At 37.3% G+C, this 19,340-nt stretch overlaps 1 protein-coding gene across 2 annotated transcripts in view; it reads left to right on the forward strand.

Moving 5' to 3' along the window:
* The window catches only part of eml6 (EMAP like 6), a 126,466-nt gene that overhangs the window by 57,609 nt on the left and 49,517 nt on the right, over nucleotides 1-19,340 (forward strand). For both annotated transcript variants that reach the window (XM_077229797.1, XM_077229798.1), the window contains exons 12-22: nucleotides 3,965-4,174; nucleotides 6,107-6,274; nucleotides 7,633-7,739; nucleotides 7,935-8,035; nucleotides 12,766-12,952; nucleotides 13,386-13,491; nucleotides 14,054-14,147; nucleotides 14,235-14,335; nucleotides 16,330-16,532; nucleotides 17,270-17,381; nucleotides 18,304-18,431. In XM_077229797.1, the coding sequence (XP_077085912.1) occupies nucleotides 3,965-4,174; nucleotides 6,107-6,274; nucleotides 7,633-7,739; nucleotides 7,935-8,035; nucleotides 12,766-12,952; nucleotides 13,386-13,491; nucleotides 14,054-14,147; nucleotides 14,235-14,335; nucleotides 16,330-16,532; nucleotides 17,270-17,381; nucleotides 18,304-18,431 (1,517 nt within the window). The remainder of the gene's footprint in view (nucleotides 1-3,964; nucleotides 4,175-6,106; nucleotides 6,275-7,632; nucleotides 7,740-7,934; nucleotides 8,036-12,765; nucleotides 12,953-13,385; nucleotides 13,492-14,053; nucleotides 14,148-14,234; nucleotides 14,336-16,329; nucleotides 16,533-17,269; nucleotides 17,382-18,303; nucleotides 18,432-19,340) is intronic.

Here is a 19,340-nt window from a genome sequence, read left to right on the forward strand (position 1 = left end):
TGCTCATATCCGGCTTACTTGAACACACACGTCACTATGCAATGAATAACCGCGCGCTTGTTCATTTGCATTGAAGCAATAGCGAAGATTAAAAAGCATTTGGTTAACAGAAAAAACGTTATTTTCCAACATCCTACTTTTTTTTTTCTTTGTGCTGTATTGATCTGTCCATCTAAAACACATTTTTTAAAGGATGAAAGAGGAAGGGAGGAGATGCTGGATGACAGGATTTTGTTTGAGTCATTAACAGCCATTGTTTGAATAATATTTGAATATATATATATATATATATATATATATATATATATATATATATATATATATATATATATATATATAAGCTGTGATGTAGTTAATCTGGTTCATTTATTTTCTTTTTCTTTTTTGTCTAGTCAACTTTTGCCAAGTTCTGAATGGCCGGTAACTTAAAAATTTAGTAGCCAAATTAGCCGGTGAGTGAAAAAGTTCATTTCGAACCCTGGTTATACAGTAGGAGACACTATTACACATCTTCTGAAAGAGTTCAGAATCGCCTGATCAAAACACAGGAGAAGAAGAAGCTGAAACAAGCATTGCTGACACACATTGTAAAATAACACGATCATCAAACATTAATCCGCATATAAATCAAAACTGCGTAACGTTACTGAATGAAATGTTGAACCCATGAAGAGGAAACGACTGTGAAGTTTCGAGGTGTTGATGGACTCGATCGACTCCATCTGTGTTTAGAACATCACTCTGAATCTCATCCGGACCAAGTCTTTGACAAAAACACCATTTTATTAGATTATTGTTTTTATGAAACTTACCAACATTCAAGTGTTGATATAAAAAGAATGCATGAAGCTAGAATAAAATGTTTTGTTGTTTGTTTAATAGCAGAGGCTATGTTCTTTCTTCTGATATATTGCGTGTTCAGATATTCATACAACTAAATATTCTGAAGCTTTTGTGAAAATGATCAAAAATCTGGCAGTGGCTGGCAACTTAAAAAACACACACGAACACACTCACACACTCACACACACACACACACACACTGGTGGGGAAAGAGTTAATCAAATTGTGTTTTGTTTCAGAAAGGTGAATTGTGCAATTTATTATTTATTTATTTTTATTTATTGGTAGAATATGGCATGGTTGGAAAAGGCTCTCGTCTCAGCCAATCAGATTCGAGAATTAGAACAAACTGTTGTATAAAATAATTTATTCCAGTTTATTATGGGACACTGAAACCTGTTAGGAAACTAGTATTTATGCAGTTTTAAATCACTTGGATTTTTCACAGTCACGAAAAACTATTTTAAAATTGTAATTTCCCAGACCAGGGCTGCGTTTCCCAAAAGCATTGTAAGCCTAAGAAGATCGTAAAAACGATAGTACGAATGATCTTAATATTACGGTCTGTTTCCCAAAAGCATCGTAACTTAAGTAGCACTTGAAAATCATCGTAGATCAACGAGTGCTCTGGAGTAATCGTAAATCCCCAAGTGCATCGTAAGAAGACAGAGTTATGAGGTCTCCTGCAGGACAACCGGCACATTACACATTTAACTTTATTCAAGTGCAATGTGATTATAATATAAGGTTTTTATTGTACACTTTATTACTTGTTTTTTTGTTTAAATGAATTTATAAATAAAATAATTAAAAAGGGCAGAAAACAACAACAAAAAAAGAAATAATTTAATCTAATAATTTTAATCTAAATTAAATGAATGAACAAAAAAAATAATAAAAGGTGTAATATGCTTCAAAGACTGGGGAAATAGGATGAACTAAAAAAATATGTCAATGACTGACATGCACGAAAACCAGCCATGTAGCCTGTTTCTTGGTTGGCCCCATGCCATGTGGTCCCATGCCATCTTTATCCTTCTCCTCCCTGTTAAGGACACTCTCATATATCCTGACTACAACAACAAACATTCTCAAATTATCATGTACTCTACATTCTCAAACTGCTGAGATGTTGTGGCTGCAGTCTGGACAGCAGAAGATGGAGGCTGAGGCCTGGTAGGGTTGTTTTGAGGACTGGGAGATGGTAGATGAAACTGATGGTTCCTCTAAGCATGAAGGACCTGACCAGGCTCAGGTTGAATTACCCCTAACTCCTCCATGGATGTCATTACCACCACAAATGCCATCTGAAGCACTTGTGCCAAGTATTGACAAGGCCTTTTCTTCCTCTGCTGTGAGAAGGGGGAATCATTGGTCCCACCACCAGTTTTATTAAATATTGTCCTCTGCAGTGCCCGTGTCCTTTTAGCAAGACTGGCAAAGTCCTGCCACTTCTTCCTGACCTCCTTCCCTGAACTTTTAATGCCCCTAGTTGCAGTCGGTTTTGTAGCAATAATCTCCCAGATTTTTTGTTTTTGTTTTATTTGTATGACTGCCCTTAAACCTGTTGAATAAAATATGTTGTATAGCTCCACCTCCTCTAAAATTACATTAATCTCTTCTTTAAAAAAAAATATTTTCTTTGTTTTTTTTGGTTCAGCCATTTTGCTGATGTCTCCACCCATAGGTTTGTGCTTTTCTAGATGATTGGCCTCCTAGAAAATGCACATCAGATGAAAACAATTAGGCTATACATTTCAAAATACAAGCGTGTGCTACAATTACGAGCGTGACATTTCAGCACTTGACAAACGGACAGCGACTCTAAGTAGCACTTAAAGCACAGCTGCGCACGATCCGCTAAGTGCGTTTTTGTGAAACGCACGTGAAATGAACACGAACGTTCGTAAAGTCGCTCGTAGAAAATGCTCGTAAGTGCTAAGATGCATCGTTATTGGGAAACGCAGCCCTGGAAAAGTAATAAAAACCTTCTAAAAGTGAAAAAGATTTTTTAACAAAATTGTTAATAATTCATGGAAAAGACATAAAAACACTTTAAAAATTAATTTAAAGTAAAGGTTTAAAATTCATGCGTTTTTTAAAATAATAATAATTCTGGAAAATCATTCAATTTAATGGCACTTCACAATTCATTTATATTAAGAAGTAAATTTATTTGTTAAAGTTTTAAATATATCAGGGCTTGATATCTGTCATAATTCCTGTCTTGTGTGGACTTTTATGTTATTTCCTGTTTTGTCCCATGTTTTGTAGTGTGTGTGTGTGTGTGTGTGTGTGTATATACCCCAGTGTTTCTCATGGTCTTCGTCTGGTGTTGTCCCTAGTGGATGTATTGTGTGAGTTGTTTTTAGTTCTGGTTTACCCCTTGTTTGGATTTACCCTGGTTTTTGCCTGTCCCTGTGTTGCTAGGATTGTTTTGTGTTATTTTAATAATAAACTACTATACTGCATTTGGATCCTCCTCTTTCTTGTTTCCGAAACACTTCGCGTTACAATATCACTCTTTGTGAGTGTTTCTGTAGAAGAAAATACTGTTGCATGCAAGTTAGCAAGATGACTTCAGTCCACATTGAAATTTTAATTCAAATTTTTAGACATTTTTGTCTTATTGGAGACATTTGTACATTAAAAAAAGTCTGTTTAATAATTTCAGGAATTGGTAATGTACATTTTGTTACATTCTTGTCCAGTAATCAGTAAGGTCTTGAATCGCTGAACGACACACTGTACTCTAGTGTCAGCCATATTGTATGAATGTCATGCTTACAGCGTTTTCACAGATTCTCGTTTTTTAAGTTTATGCTGAGATAACTTTTTTCAAAATATTTTAACGCTTCGGTGAGTTAAACGGTGTGTGTTAGCGGCCCCATAGTTAATAACTAATTATCTTTGCAACGGAAGTGAATCAATCAAAACTAACTTTAACTGGACAATAACTTTATTCTAGAGCTGCTGTAAAGCAAAAACAATCTATTAATTTAATGTCCTATTATCACTGTAAAGCTCCTCTGAAACTATCTATATTGTTAAAAGTGGTGTATAAATGAATGAGACTTGACTACAGTGTAATTGAAGATAAACCATTGTTCCGTGTTTTTAGCCGGTAAATTCCTGCCGAAGGAGGAAGCCAAAGGAATCCACTGGATGACGTGGACTTGTGTTCTCGGGCCGGAGGTGAATGGCATCTGGCCTAAATATTCCAACGTTAATGACATCAATTCTGTGGACGCCAATTACAGCAGTGCCGTTTTGGTGACGGGCGACGACTTCGGCCTCGTCAAACTCTTCAGATTCCCGTGTCTTAAGAAAGGTCAGCTTGAGCCGGTGCACACTGAGCGATTTATAATAGTCCTTTACGATTGTCGCTTGTCAGACTGTACGAACATGTTCATCGCTGTTAGTTATGTTGCACTGTAAGATCTCAGTTGGTATTAAAGGGCCACCGTTTTTTGAAATAGGGGTTATTCACCGTCTCCCCTACATTTAGATAGGTGGCAAACGCATTTTTGTCTCAGTGCATGCATTGTCTTAAGGTGATGATACACAGGGCAACTTTTTGAGCAATGTTGCTGGGTAATGTTGCCGTCAACGATCAGCCAGATGAGACACAGGGCCCACGACCGATCAAAATTATCCAGATAGAAATGTATTGCACATTTTCAATGGGAAAGTGCCCAAGCAACAATCGCTCGGCAAGATTGCCCAGCAACATTGCTCAAAAAGTTGCCCTGTGTATCATCACCTTTAGTTTGGCAGCGCCGCCGCTAGCTCAGCTTATCATAACGAATGGAATCCTTTGTTGCCGGATAGCATGTCTTGAGTAAAAGTGATTTTAAAAAAAACTAATTACTTCTTGTGGCCTGCGTATAGCAATACAAATAGCAATGGAGATTAAGACTTGGCGATTTACTAGGCAGAGATTGACCTGGGACTATATTGGGGGGAAGCACAGGCGAAGCACTGCTACTTTGGCGCAGAGATATCACACAAGTTAGGTAGCTGTGACACAAGTGCGGGCACGCTCATCTTGATCTGACACGTTGAGCCTGGTCATCGATGGCTGTACCTCCCACTGGCCACAGCACAGACACTATTTCAGTCGGCATAGGTTGGCATATTCCCACACACTCACACCACCAGTTTGTGTTGTCTCTCATCCTCTCATCCTCCTGTCGGTCTATATCCAAAGCAGCTCCTCTTCTGAAAACTCTGGTTCGTAGAGGTATGGTTCTGGATCCTGACTGTCTGAGAACTCGCCCCCTCCGTCTCTCACAAAATCCGCCATGTTCATCGCCATTCACTGTGTCTACTGTAGGAAAAATAGCCAGCTAATATTCACAGCGGTATGTTGACGGAAGTTGGGGGATTCCAGGTGTTGCGTGATATCTCTGCGCTCAAGTAGCAGTGCTTCGCCTGTGCCAACCCCCCCCCCGCTAATATAGTCCAAAGTCAATCTCTGCCTAGGAAATCGCCTAGTCGTAATCTGCATTGCTATTTGTACTCGTTGTGAATACGCAGGCCACAAGAAGTAATTAGGGTTTTTTGTGTTTTTTTAATCACTTTTACTCACGACATGCTATCCGGCAACTAAGGATTCCATTAATTATGCTAAGCTAAGCTAGCGTTGGCGCTGCCAGACTAAGACATTGCATGCACAACTGCAAGAATGCCAAAAATGCGTCTTCCCACCTATCTAAATGTAGGGCAGACGGTGAATAACCTCTATTTCATAAAACGGTGGCGTGTTCCTTTAATGTCACACTGTAAGATATCAGTTGTTATTAATGTTAGACTGTACGACAGTCAAGACGCGTTAAAAACGGACGTACGCAAGAAAACTTGTCCGGTGTTTACATCAAACAATGACACATTCAGTGACGGTGATCTGCATTACACGCGGGCCTGAAATGATGGCTACAAAAGAAATCTCTAACGTTAATTTTAGTCATGGCTTGTCTTGAAAAACCAAGACAATATGGCGGTCGTTGTTGGAGAAGTCACGAAATCAAAATTCGATCACAATGGTCATTGATCAGCTGTCGGTGAACATTTCAAACTAACGATCAAAGACTTCAGATTTTAGCCAAAGATCAGAGGATTCTTGTAGGATTTGCTAAATTTGATCAAATCGTGGCCAAAATCGCCCAGTGTGCACCAGCTTTACTTTATTTATCCAGACTTATCCTGTGTGATCCAAGCACAAATAAACCAGTGTGTGCGCTAACAATTCTGATTCTTTCAGCTGCCAAATTCAAGAAATACATCGGCCACTCGGCCCATGTGACCAATGTGCGCTGGTCACATGACCTGCAGTGGGTCCTGAGCACCGGCGGAGCGGATCACTCCGTGTTTCAGTGGAGGTTTCTGCCGGAAGGAGTCATGAATGGTGTTTTAGAGCCACTGTTGCAAGGTGATTTAAACCTTAAACTGAATAGAAATCATGGTAACACTTTATTTGGTAACACTTTACAATAAGGTTCATTAGTTAACATTAGTTGGCATGAACTAATAATGAGCTGCACGTATATAGCATATGTTAATCTTTTTTAATGTTAATTTTAAACATTTACTAATACTTTATTAAAATCTTGTTAACATTAGTTAATGCACTGTGAACTAACATGAGCTAACAACGAACAGCTGTATTTTTATTAACTAACGTTAACAAAGATTAACAAATACAGTAACAAATGTATTGCTCATAATTAGTTCATGTTAGTTAATACAATAACTAATGTTAACTAATAAACCTTATTGTAAAGTGTGATCCTTTATTTTACAGTGTGCTTGTTACACATTTTACATGTAGTTACTGTAGTAATATGCATAATTACATGCAACTAACTTTAAACGCACCATAACCCTATAGTAAGTACATGTAGTTAATTATTATACTTAAAGTTCCACTGTAGTCAATAATTTGACTACGGACACCTTAAAATAAAGTGTAATTGAAATGAGTATTGAAGTTTTAATGTTGCATGATTATTTGTTTACGTTTGCAAAAAAATATTTTGAAAGTTTAGACCAAGATGAAACAGAATAGAATTCTAACTAAAATAAAGTTCAAAAAATTTCTAACATAAAAGTTAAGCATATTTTGTATTCTCAAAAACATTTTAGAATGTTTTCTAATTTTTTCTTTGTTGTTTCTAAGATTGTTCTAAAGACGAACATTTTAATTCCTGAAATTAATGTTCTTAAAAATCCTCATAAATAACCTCTTCAAGTTAGAATAACTTACATGAATAAAATGGTTTGCATTTTTTTTTACATTTTTTGTTTAGTAATTTTGAACATAAATACTGTGATGCAAGAAAAAAAAATTTCGGACAATTAAGTATTATCGTATCATATTATGATAATTACTGTAATCTGCAGGCAGCACAAAACAATTGATCAGTTAATCAGCGAGTTTTTGTCAAAATCCATTTGCATCAATTAGATAACCTGTTATTTTCTTCTAAATAAAAAAACAAGACTTCTTGAAAAAATATTTAAGAACTTTCTCAAGTATGTTAAAAAAAATTGCACTTTATAGGAATATTATCACGATTTCTTCTTATAATTTTCATTGATCAGTTGATCAGTCAAAAACCACTGGCATCGATTACATGACAGCAAAACCAAAATGTTCTTTTTAATGAAAAAATAAGATGTCCCCAACGAAATATTTGTAAAAGTATGTTTCAAAAATTGCACTTTCTAAGGATTTCTTCTGATAATTTAGAGTTAAGACAAAGTTTTGACAGTGTTTTGCGTTCACAGAGGGCTACGCTGACTCTAACAGCGGCGAATCCGACTCCGACCTCTCCGACGTTCCCGAACTGGACTCAGACATCGAACAAGAAGCCCAGATGAACTACGAGCGTCAGGCAAGAACCAGAGGGTTTTATCTCGAGTGTTTTATGTAACACACACGCTCCGCTGCTTTAATCCTGTTCCTCTCATTATTTTCACAGCTGATTGGCTGGACGCTTCCCTACTTTTGCCCTTTATGCTTTTTCTGAATCTCTGAATATGTTGCGAGTGTATTTCTCCCTGTAACTCTTGTCCTGATCTCCCCTCAGGTGTATAAGGAAGATCTTCCTCAGCTCAAGAAGAAGCTGGCCGGATCTCTGAAGAGGCAGAAAGCTCCTGACGAGGGCTTACGCCTGCAGTTCGTCCACGGGTACGTTCACTGCAAACGTTATGATGTGTTTGATATGAACACAGTGTGTGTCCATGTCCCTATCTAAATCTGTTTATATCATTTATATTTTTAAACATTGATTTTTTTTCTTATACTTATTAAAAATTTATAATATACAATATCATATATACTCATATTATTTATATGTTAGAATTTTCAATATATAATTCATAATAAAATTATATATGTATGTTATACATATATATACATATATATCATGTATATATATATATATTATACTTATTAAAAAATTATAATATACAATATAATATATACTCATATTATTTATATGTTAGAATTTTTGATATATAATTCATAATATAATTTTATATGTATATACACTCACCTAAAGGATTATTAGGAACACCTGTTCAATTTCTCATTAATGCAATTATCTAATCAACCAATCACATGGCAGTTGCTTCAATGCATTTAGGGGTGTGGTCCTGGTCAAGACAATCTCCTGAACTCCAAACTGAATGTCAGAATGGGAAAGAAAGGTGATTTATGCAATTTCGAGCGTGGCATGGTTGTTGGTGCCAGACGGGCCGGTCTGAGTATTTCACAATCTGCTCAGTTACTGGGATTTACACACACAACCGTTTCTAGGGTTTACAAAGAATGGTGTGTAACGGGAAAAACATCCAGTATGCGGCAGTCCTGTGGGCGAAAATGCCTTGTTGATGCTAGAGGTCAGAGGAGAATGGGCCGACTGATTCAAGCTGATAGAAGAGCAACTTTGACTGAAATAAACACTCGTTACAACCGAGGTATGCAGCAAAGCATTTGTGAAGCCACAACACGTACAACCTTGAGGCGGATGGGCTACAACAGCAGAAGACCCCACTGGGTACCACTCATCTCCACTACAAATAGGAAAAACAGGCTACAATTTGCAAGAGCTCACCAAGATTGGACAGTTGAAGACTGGAAAAATGTTGCCTGGTCTGATGAGTCTCGATTTCTGTTGAGACATTCAGATGGTAGAGTCAGAATTTGGCATAAACAGAATGAGAACATGGATCCATCATGCCTTGTTACCACTGTGCAGGCTGGTGGTGGTGGTGTAATGGTGTGGGGATGTTTTCTTGGCACACTTTAGGCCCCTTAGTGCCAATTGGGCATCGTTTAAATGCCACGGCCTACCTCAAAATCAAATCAAATCCTTTTATTGTCACACAACCATATACACAAGTGCAACAGTGGGTGAAATTCTTAGGTGCAGTTCCGAGCAACATAGCAGTATGACACGATGTGACGAAAACAATTACAGCAAACATCAGATTTACATAGATTACACATCTAATGTGCGCACAATTACTCACAGTACCATATACACTAACAGAACAATAAATAATATACAATGTACAATATACAACAGTTTACAATATACAACAATATACAATATACAACAATTTACAATATACAACAGTATACAAAAATACAAAAAGAGGTAATTATACATAGAATAGATACTCGTAAGGTGCAAATATATATATATATATATATATATATTATGTAAATGCAGTAGGTTATGTTGTGCTGTGTTGACAGTTAGAATGTTTATGGTTATTGATCATGAGGGATCAAGAGTTTAGAAATCTAATTGCTTGTGGGAAGAAGCTGTCATGGAGTCGGCTGGTGTGTGTCCTGATGCTGCGGTACCGCCGGCCTGATGGTAGCAGTGAGAGCAGCCCATGGCTCGGGTGGCTAGAGTCTCTGATGATCCTCCGAGCTTTCTTCACACACCGCCTGGCATATATATCCTGGAGGGAGGGAAGCTCACCTCCGATGATACGGCTGGCAGTGCGCACCACCCTTCGCAAGGCTTTGCGGTTACGGCTGGTAGTATTGCCATACCAGGCAGTGATGCAGCCAGTCAGGATGCTCTCGACGGTGCTGGTGTAGAACTGTGTGAGGATGTGGCGGTTCATTCCAAACTTCCTCAGCCGTCTCAGGAAGAAGAGGCGCTGATGAGCCTTCTTCACGACGGCCTCGGTGTGGACGGACCATGTGAGTTCCTCTGTGATGTGGACACCGAGGAACTTGAAGCTGCTGACTCTCTCCACCGGTGCTCCATTGATGGTGATGGGGCTGTGTTCTCTGTCGTTCTTCCTGAAGTCGACCACTAGCTCCTTGGTTTTGCTGATGTTGAGGGAGAGGTTGTTCCTCTGACACCAGTGCGTCAGAGTGAGCACCTCCTCTCTGTAGGCCAGAGTTCAAGATGGCGCGTACCAGAGTTCAAGATGGCGCCGAGTATGGCTGCTGCGTTGCGAGCTCCGTCACAACATGGTAGTTTTTTGTTTGTTCTGTTTACAGTTCTTTTGTTTTTTGTCTTGGATGTTGTCTGTCTTATTCAGTACGACATACAAACACTTTTGGACATTGGTTCCGCAATGGAACACCGAAAACCGGACTTTCATTTCTTCAGTGATGCCCCGCTGTTTACAAACACGGCAGCGGAGCCCTTTGTCTGGGCAGCTTGGCCGCGGAAACGCAGCCGGAGAAGGGGAAGAAGAGCCGGCGTTCTCGTCAGAGTAAGACGGCGCGCAAATCGACCCCCGCTTCCCAGTATTCTGCTAGCAAACGTTCAGTCTCTAGACAACAAGCTCTGTGAGTTGAGAGCGCGGATCTCTTTCCAACGGGAGACGAGGGACTGCTGCATTATCTGCCTTACAGAAACTTGGATGTCGGCTGAGATTCCAGACTCGGCCATCGAAACCGCGGGGTTCTCAGTGCACCGAGCGGATAGAGTTAAAGACCTCTCAGGTAAAAGCAGAGGTGGGGGTGTATGTTTTATGATCAACAAATCCTGGTGTGATCAGAGGAACGTACATTCTATCAAGTCTTTCTGCTCTCCTGATCTGGAATTTCTCATGCTTCTGTGTCGACCATTCTGGCTACCGAGGGAATTCACAGCGGTCATTATCACGGCTGTGTACATTCCCCCACAAGCCTACACAGACCGGGCACTAAAGGAACTGTATGGGGAAATAAGCGAGCAGGAAACCGCGCACCCTGAGGCCGCGTTCATTGTGTCCGGGGACTTTAACAAAGCCAACTTCAAGAAAATAGCACCTAAATACACACCAACACACCACCAACACATACCACCAACACACCACCAACACACCTGAGCATTGTTTCTGACCATGTCCATCCCTTTATGGCCACCATGTACCCATCCTCTGATGGCTACTTCCAGCAGGATAATGCACCATGTCACAAAGCTCAAATCATTTCAAATTGGTTTCTTGAACATGACAACGAGTTCATTGTACTAAAATGGCCCACACAGTCACCAGATCTCAACCCAATAGAGCATCTTTGGGATGTGGTGGAACAGGAGCTTCGTGCCCTGGATGTGCATCCCACAAATCTCCATCAACTGCAAGATGCTATCCTATCAATATGGGCCAACATTTCTAAAGAAGGCTTTCAGCACCTTGTTGAATCAATGCCACGTAAAATTAAGGCAGTTCTGAAGGCGAAAGGGGGTCAAACACAGTATTAGTATGGTGTTCCTAATAATCCTTTAGGTGAGTGTATATATATATATACACCGCCGTTCAAAAGTTTGTGGTCGGTAAGATTTTTGATGTTTTTAAAAGAAGTCTCTTCTGCTCACGAAGGCTGCATTTATTTGATTAAAAATACAAAAACCCAGTAATATTGTGAATTATTATTTCAATGTAAATCAGCTGTTTTCTATGTGAATATATAGGAAAGTGTAATTTATTCCTGTGTTAAAGCTGAATTTTCAGCATCATTACTCCAGTCTTCAGTGTCACATGATCCTTCAGAAATCAGTATAATATGAAGATTTGATGCTCAAGAAACATTTATGATTTTTATCAGTGTTGAAAACAGTTATTTACATTTTTATTTTTTGATGAATAGAAAGTTCAAAAGAACAGCATTTATCTGAAATAGAATATTTTGTAACATTAAACACTACCGTTCAAAAGTTTAGGGTCAGTAAGAATTTTTATTTAATTTTTGGGGAGAAATAAATAAAATAAATCAATACTTTTTTCATCAGGGAGGAATTAAATTGATCAAAAGTGACAGTAAAGACATTTATAATGTTACAAACTTTTGAACGGCAGTGTATATATAATATATATATATATATATATAATTTATAAATAAAAATACAAATAATACAAAAAATGTAAATATATACAGTATATACATATATATATATATATACATTAAGGATTTATATTTGTATCCATTGATTATATTATACATATATAATTTAAACTCATATTATTTGTATATTTTAATATATATTGTATTTTTCAATATATAATTTACTAATTAATCCATAAATTATGAATTATACATATTAAAAAAAATTATAATATGTAGTCATATTATCTCATATTATCTATATAATATTTACATATATTTATATTATAAGATTTTTGTTATATAATCTAAATATTGTTATATTTTATATGGTTTGTATTATGTTATATTTTATATTATATAACTTTTTATATTTACAGAATGAATCAATTTGAATGTCATATTAGATAAATGTTAGCTTGTTAATTATAAATGTTAAGCATGTATATGTAATAATGTGTTAACTTTCAGATGAATATATATTTACATTTTTATTTTTTTTATGTTTATCAGCATGTATATAGTTTCTCCAGTGGGCCCATGTCATGTGACGTGTCTCTCTGTGTGTGTCTCAGGTACAGGGGCTGCGACTGCAGGAATAATCTGTTTTACACTCAGGCCGGAGATGTGGCGTATCATGTGGCGGCTGTAGCTGTGGTGTATAACAGACAGCAACACACACAGCGCTTTTACCTCGGGCATGACGACGATATCTTGAGCCTCACTGTGCATCCACTGAAAGACTACGCGGCCACCGGACAGGTGAGACACATAGGTTTCAAAATATCTGATGCTTTGCGCTATTGGATTGGATCAGGACCACAGCTTTAATTTATATTGCATTCAGTTGGTGATTATTTTTAGGTGAGACACATGTAAAACAACAGTGATTTCAAAAATTCTGATTTTGATCGTATGAATATGCTTTGCATTATTTGATTTGATCAGGATCACAGCTTTAATTCATATTGCATTCAGTTGATCATTTTATCCAGTGTGTGTTTCTCTGTAAAGCATACAGGAAGAGCGTGCACATGTTGAAGGGTGTGTGTGTGTGTGTGTGTGTGTGTGTGTGTGTGTGTGTGTGTGTGTGTGTGTGTGTGTGTGTGTGTGTGTGTGTGTGTGTGTGTGTGTGTGTGTGTGTGTGTGTGTGTGTGTGTGTGTGTGTGTGTGTGTGTGTGTGTGTGTGTGTCAGGTGGGCCGAGATCCAGCCATCCATGTGTGGGACATCCAGACGCTCAAGTGTTTGTCTCTACTGAAGGGTCAACATCAGCGAGGCGTTTGTGCTCTAGAGTTCACAGGTCAAACCCAATACATTATACATTCACATCTGATGAGAAGCTATTAATATTTGAGTTCAAATGTATGTTAAATTGGCAGATATTTCAGAACTTAAGGTTTTTTTGTCATTGCATTGAAGCATTGAAAAAATGTTCTCATTTTAAGCAAAATAATCCAATGCATCCTTATTAATGTTTCCAGAATTTTTTTTATTTTTATGCAAATCTTAAACAAAATCTTAAACAGCATAATTACTCCAGTCTTCTTTTTTTGTTTATTTTTTTATTTTTTTAATTACTCCAGTCTTCAGTGTCACATGATCCTTCAGAAATCAGTCTAATAATGATTTTGTGCTCAATTATTTGTAGTGGTTCTTATTATTATCAATATTGAAAATAGTTTATGCTGCTTGATATTTTATATATTTTGTGGAAACCATGATACATTTTTCATGATTCTTTGATGAACAGAAAGCATTTATTTGAAATGGAATTAAAAATGGCTTTACTGTCACTTTTGATGATTTTAATGCGTTTTTAATGTGCATTTATAAGTGTAATTGTAAAAATCTTTCCCATGTAGCGGATGGAAAGAGTTTAGTGTCTGTGGGAATTGATGAAGACCATTCCATAGTCATCTGGGACTGGAAAAAAGGCGAAAAACTGGCCAAATCCAGGTATAACAAACCCATTCAATGGTAAAAAAGTATGTGCAACAAGCTGGTGTTGGTGACGAAAGACATGTGCCGCTCTCTCTGCCATAGAGGACATAAAGATAAGATCTTTGTGGTGAAAGGAAACCCGTTCCGCATGGACAAACTGCTCACGGTGGGAATGAAACACATCAAGTTCTGGCTGCATACAGGTAAAGATGTTCATTTTAATGCCAGTTGTCTATATACTATTGTGAATAATGTGATGCGTGCATTAGGGATGGGCGATATATTATGGTTTGTGATATACTGGAAAAATTCTCCTCACGATAAGAATTAGTTTTCCCACGATAATAACGATAAAGCCCAGTTGATGATGTATTTCTGTTTGGGACACATTTGAACTGGTGCATATCTGCCAATGGGTTAAGAAAAATAATCTTAATTTAAACAGAAACAAGATTATTTTTCTCACCCCATTGGCAGATAATTTAGCTTATTTTAAGCAAAAACTCACTTCATTTTTATTTCCCTGAAAACAGGACATAATATCTTATGTCATTTTACTCATTTACTAGAATATTTGGACTGGAAACGTAAGAAACTTAGTAAGAAAAGCATATTTTGCAGTGCAGATATACTCGCCGAACTCTGACTGAGCGCTTGAGAGTTTCTCTCTCCGTCAAGCGATCTGTAAAACGCTGTATTTCAGTTCATCTCAATGAATGCACAGTGTATTTAACACACAGTGAACATTAGAAGAGAGAGAGAGAGAGAGAGAGAGAGTCTTACATACTATGCAGAATTGACGTGCTACATGTAAACGATATTCTTTGTTGTGTTTTTCTGTATAAATAATGGAGTTCATTAGGTCCAAAAAAATGACCCAGTTCAAAGGTCAAATGTTGACGTCCAAGTTGGGTCATGGTTGGACGTCCAAATAGTGGAGCTAGTTTGGATGTCGAATAGATGTCCAGAATTGGTCTGTTTGTTTGTTTGTTTGATTTTATTGTCTGTTCAGATTTGCTGGACAGAAATTCATCTTTGACACTGGTATCAAGACATAAGACAAATGATTGAGCACTCATACATAAATAACACAAATTAATACAACATGTACATGTTCACACACCTAAAGTACCCGCCTCAATTGAGAATTTGATTTAAAACAATCACCGCCGATGGGACAAACGATCTTTTATAAATCGGTCATGGACCGACGGACCCAATATAGACATGATCTGCACGTCTATCCGACGTCCAGTGTTTAGTGGGAACCTTATCATAGAAATACGTTTATCTGAAGTGTTTGAACTGTCCCGACTCTCCCCTTCTCCTTACTCAAGTAAATGTACTTTGTTACTGTCCACCTCTGGGAAGTGAAATATTTGAAGCACTGGCTCTTCCCGTCTCTCTCCCGGGAACATGACTGTAGGAGAATCTGCCAGATCACATGGAGCCGTCAGAAGCTGATGTGACGTTTCGTCAACGTTACCATCAACCGATTAAACAAGCTTTTAAAAGAGCTCAGAGAGTCAGAACTAAACGCTGGAATAGCAGATTTTCTCAGCGGTGACGTACTTTTAGGACGCTTTTTCCTCTTGCTGATTTAAAACACATTTGCATACTGTTTTTTTCTACACACAAAATCCTTACTTGTCACACAATTTCTGAAACCTGACACTCAAACACCAGAACCACACACTTCAAATCTGCAAAACCATACACTAATTTTCGGCCTTCGACTCAGTTTTCAATTTCATAAAACACTTTTTGCAAACCACAACAGAATTCTCTGTGGGAAGTATCTTGATTTCCTTTTTCAAAACAAAATGCCACAGTAATTCATCAGAGCATCACACACACACACACACTCCTCACACGTGCAATCAATCATCGCTTTACTGAACATCAACCAATCATGGCTTTATAACAGGCCAAAGGTCAAGTTATAGGTTTGTAACTGTGTAATACTGTGTTCACCTCCACAAATGCTTACAGTAAGAATAAAATAGTTTTCAATTTCATTTTCGTGTTTACCGTGAATCTTTCAACATCTCTCTGCCAATTACTTTCAATCTGGAACAGAAATGTTCATATGAGCTCATGAAAGAAGAGCTTATAACTGTGTATATTGGAGATGTGTGGCATTGAAAATGTGTGTACGCAGTTGAAAGAAACCTGTGCTGTGTGTTCCCCAATGCAGGAGGAGGTTTAACGTTTAAGAGGGGTATTTTCGGGAATCTTGGGAAGCAGGAGACGATGATGTCGGCTTGTTACGGGCGCTCGGAGGATCTGGTGTTTTCTGGAGCCACGACGGGGGACGTGTACATCTGGAAAGACACCACGCTCATGAAGAGCATCAAAGCTCACGACGGCCCTGTGTTTGCCATGTGCTCGCTGGACAAGGTGTGTGTGCTTCTCTTCTTCAAGATGTCACACACACCGTTACACACGCAATACAACCTGGTGCATTAGATATAAATAAACTGTAGGTGAAGATGGTAAAAGTGTGTGTGTGTGTGTGTGTGTGTGTATGTGTGTGTGTGTGATGGGTAGGTTTAGGGATAGGGACAGTGTAAGGGGATAGAATATACAGTTTGACCAGTATAAAATCCATCCAAAATCCGAGGACATGGAATGTCCTCACAAATCACAAAAACAAACATGTGTGTGTGTGTGTGTGTGTGTGTGTGTGTGTGTGTGTGTGTGTGTGTGTGTGTGTGTGTGTGTGTGTGTGTGTGTGTGTGTGTGTGTGTGTGTGTGTGTGTGTGTGTGTGTGTGTGTGTGTGAGAGAGTAGTTAAATGTCTGTGTGTGCGTGTGTGTGTGGAAATAAAATAATGAATTAAGATGAAAAATGAAAAAGTAAGTAATAATAATAATAACCGAAATGTTTTTATTTATTTATATTTATGTACAAAATAATATGTAATAATAATAAACAAAATAACAATAAGGTAAGTAGGATTTATATATATATATATATAGTGTGTGTGTGTGTGTGTGTGTGTGTGTGTGTGTGTGTGTGTGTGTGTGTGTGTGTGTGTGTGTGTGTGTGTGTGCGTGCTTGCTTGTGTGTGTGTGTGTGAGTATATATACTTGTATATGTATTTATTATCTGTTAATGGTGTGTTATGACCTGAAGGGTTTTGTGACGGGGGGTAAAGATGGAGTTGTGGAACTGTGGGACGACATGTTCGAGAGATGTCTGAAGACCTACGCCATCAAGAGGGCCGCGCTCTCGCCTTCGTCAAAGGGTGTGTGTGTGTGTGTGTTTGTGTGTGTCTCTGCAGCGCTGCAGGTTAAGTGAAGGACCGTGTCTACCCGGAGAGGATCTTGAGTTGCTCTATGCTTCTGTAGATAAACAAATACAAGTTTGTGTCATTTAGTTTAACTCTGGTATTCCCCACATAGGAGTCACACTTGTGATCCTTGGCAGTCAAAACAGACCGAATACAATAAGCATAACTTAAAAAAAAAAAAAAAAGATGAAACAAATGTACTATATTTTATTTTAATAGTATTTATTATTTAATATTTTGCATTTTAAGGGGATTTAATGATACTAGACAATATTCACCTCTAAATTATACACTTTAATGCTACATAAAAAATATAAATATTAGAAAGATAATTTGTTAAATTAATACAGCGTTTAACATTTTTTATGAAATTAATATATATTCTGTTTCAGTAATATTTATTATTTTGATGAGATTTCATGGTACTAGACATTATTCTCCTCTAGATTATTTATTTATATGTAAAATAATACATGTATTAGGAAAAATAATTAGTTATTTTCAATGAATACAGTGTTTAATTAAAATAGAGTAAATGTATTTAAAATCCAATGCATGGAAGGCAAATTGGTGCCATCTGGTTTGAGAAATGAAGAAAATAATATTTAATGACATGTAAATATATATATACTGGTCTGTGTATTCCATAGTTGGAATAATAAAACATAATTATTTACTTTACTTACATTATGTGTTGCAATTGGATATATATATTAAGACATTATGAAGGACTAGTTAATTGTGGTTGATATTGTACCCCAAAAATGCAAAGTTTGACTATTTGATTTATTGTCAATTAGCCTTTTCTAATCATGTCCATGTTTTTTTCAAGTAAAGGGTTAAGTGTGTATTATAAAACTTCTTGTGGGGTTTTTAGGACTGCTGTTAGAGGACAACCCCTCCATCAGAGCGATCACTCTGGGACACGGACACATTCTGGTGGGAACAAAGAACGGAGAGATCCTGGAGATCGACAAGAGCGGCCCCATGACTTTACTCGTACAGGTGTGTTTCCCCGTCAAATATAAAACGCAAAGATTCAGGTGCAGAATAAAAAAATAGCTCAGGCAGGTCAACTAGTTCATGCATGTATGCATTTAGCAGACGCTTTATCGAAAGTGACTTTAGTTATTTGCAGAGCCAACGTTTTCCTTCTAGCTGCAATAATCCGCTTAATATCAGCTTTGCTGACCTTTTTAACAGGTTTCTTCAATATGATAATAGCCATGTTTCATCCACCTATTTTTATGCACATTTTGGAATATTGTATAAAAAAAAAACCTGGATAGAAACGCAAAGATGCGTAAAAAGGTTAAAAAAACGAAACAACGTGTGCTCGTTTTAGTAGAATATATGCACATAAACTGCGATGGAAATAAGCAACAAAATGAGCAACAAAAAAACTTGCATGACTCTCGTGACTTGCGTTCCCAGATGCCAGAGAATATGAGCATTTATTGCGTTTCATCAGACACTCTGAGACCAACTAATTTATAATGGAGGAAAAAGAGCCACAGTTTCTTCACCGATTGCAGCATCTTCCATTTTTATTTTGGATATTTTGCACAAGGAATTGACTATTTTGATCACTTAAACATATGGGATGGAAACGCCGCTTTATTTGCAAATGTTTTATGCGATATTACAATTTTGTGATTTGTGACAATGGGATTTCCGATTAATACAGTTTAATTAAAATAGAGCATATATATTTAAAATCCAATGCATGGAAGGCAAATTGGTGCCATCTGGTTTGAGAAATGAAGAAAATCATATTTAATGACATGTAAATATATATATATATATATATACAGGTCTGTGTATTCCCTAGTTACTTGTAAGAGTAATTTCAAGCATAATTATGTTTAATATGTGTTGCATATGGATATATACAGTATATATATTAAGACATTA

Source organism: Siphateles boraxobius, unplaced genomic scaffold (assembly GCF_051911475.1).
Source record: "Siphateles boraxobius isolate OS27281-9 unplaced genomic scaffold, OSU_SipBor_1 135, whole genome shotgun sequence".
NCBI lineage: Eukaryota > Metazoa > Chordata > Actinopteri > Cypriniformes > Leuciscidae > Siphateles > Siphateles boraxobius.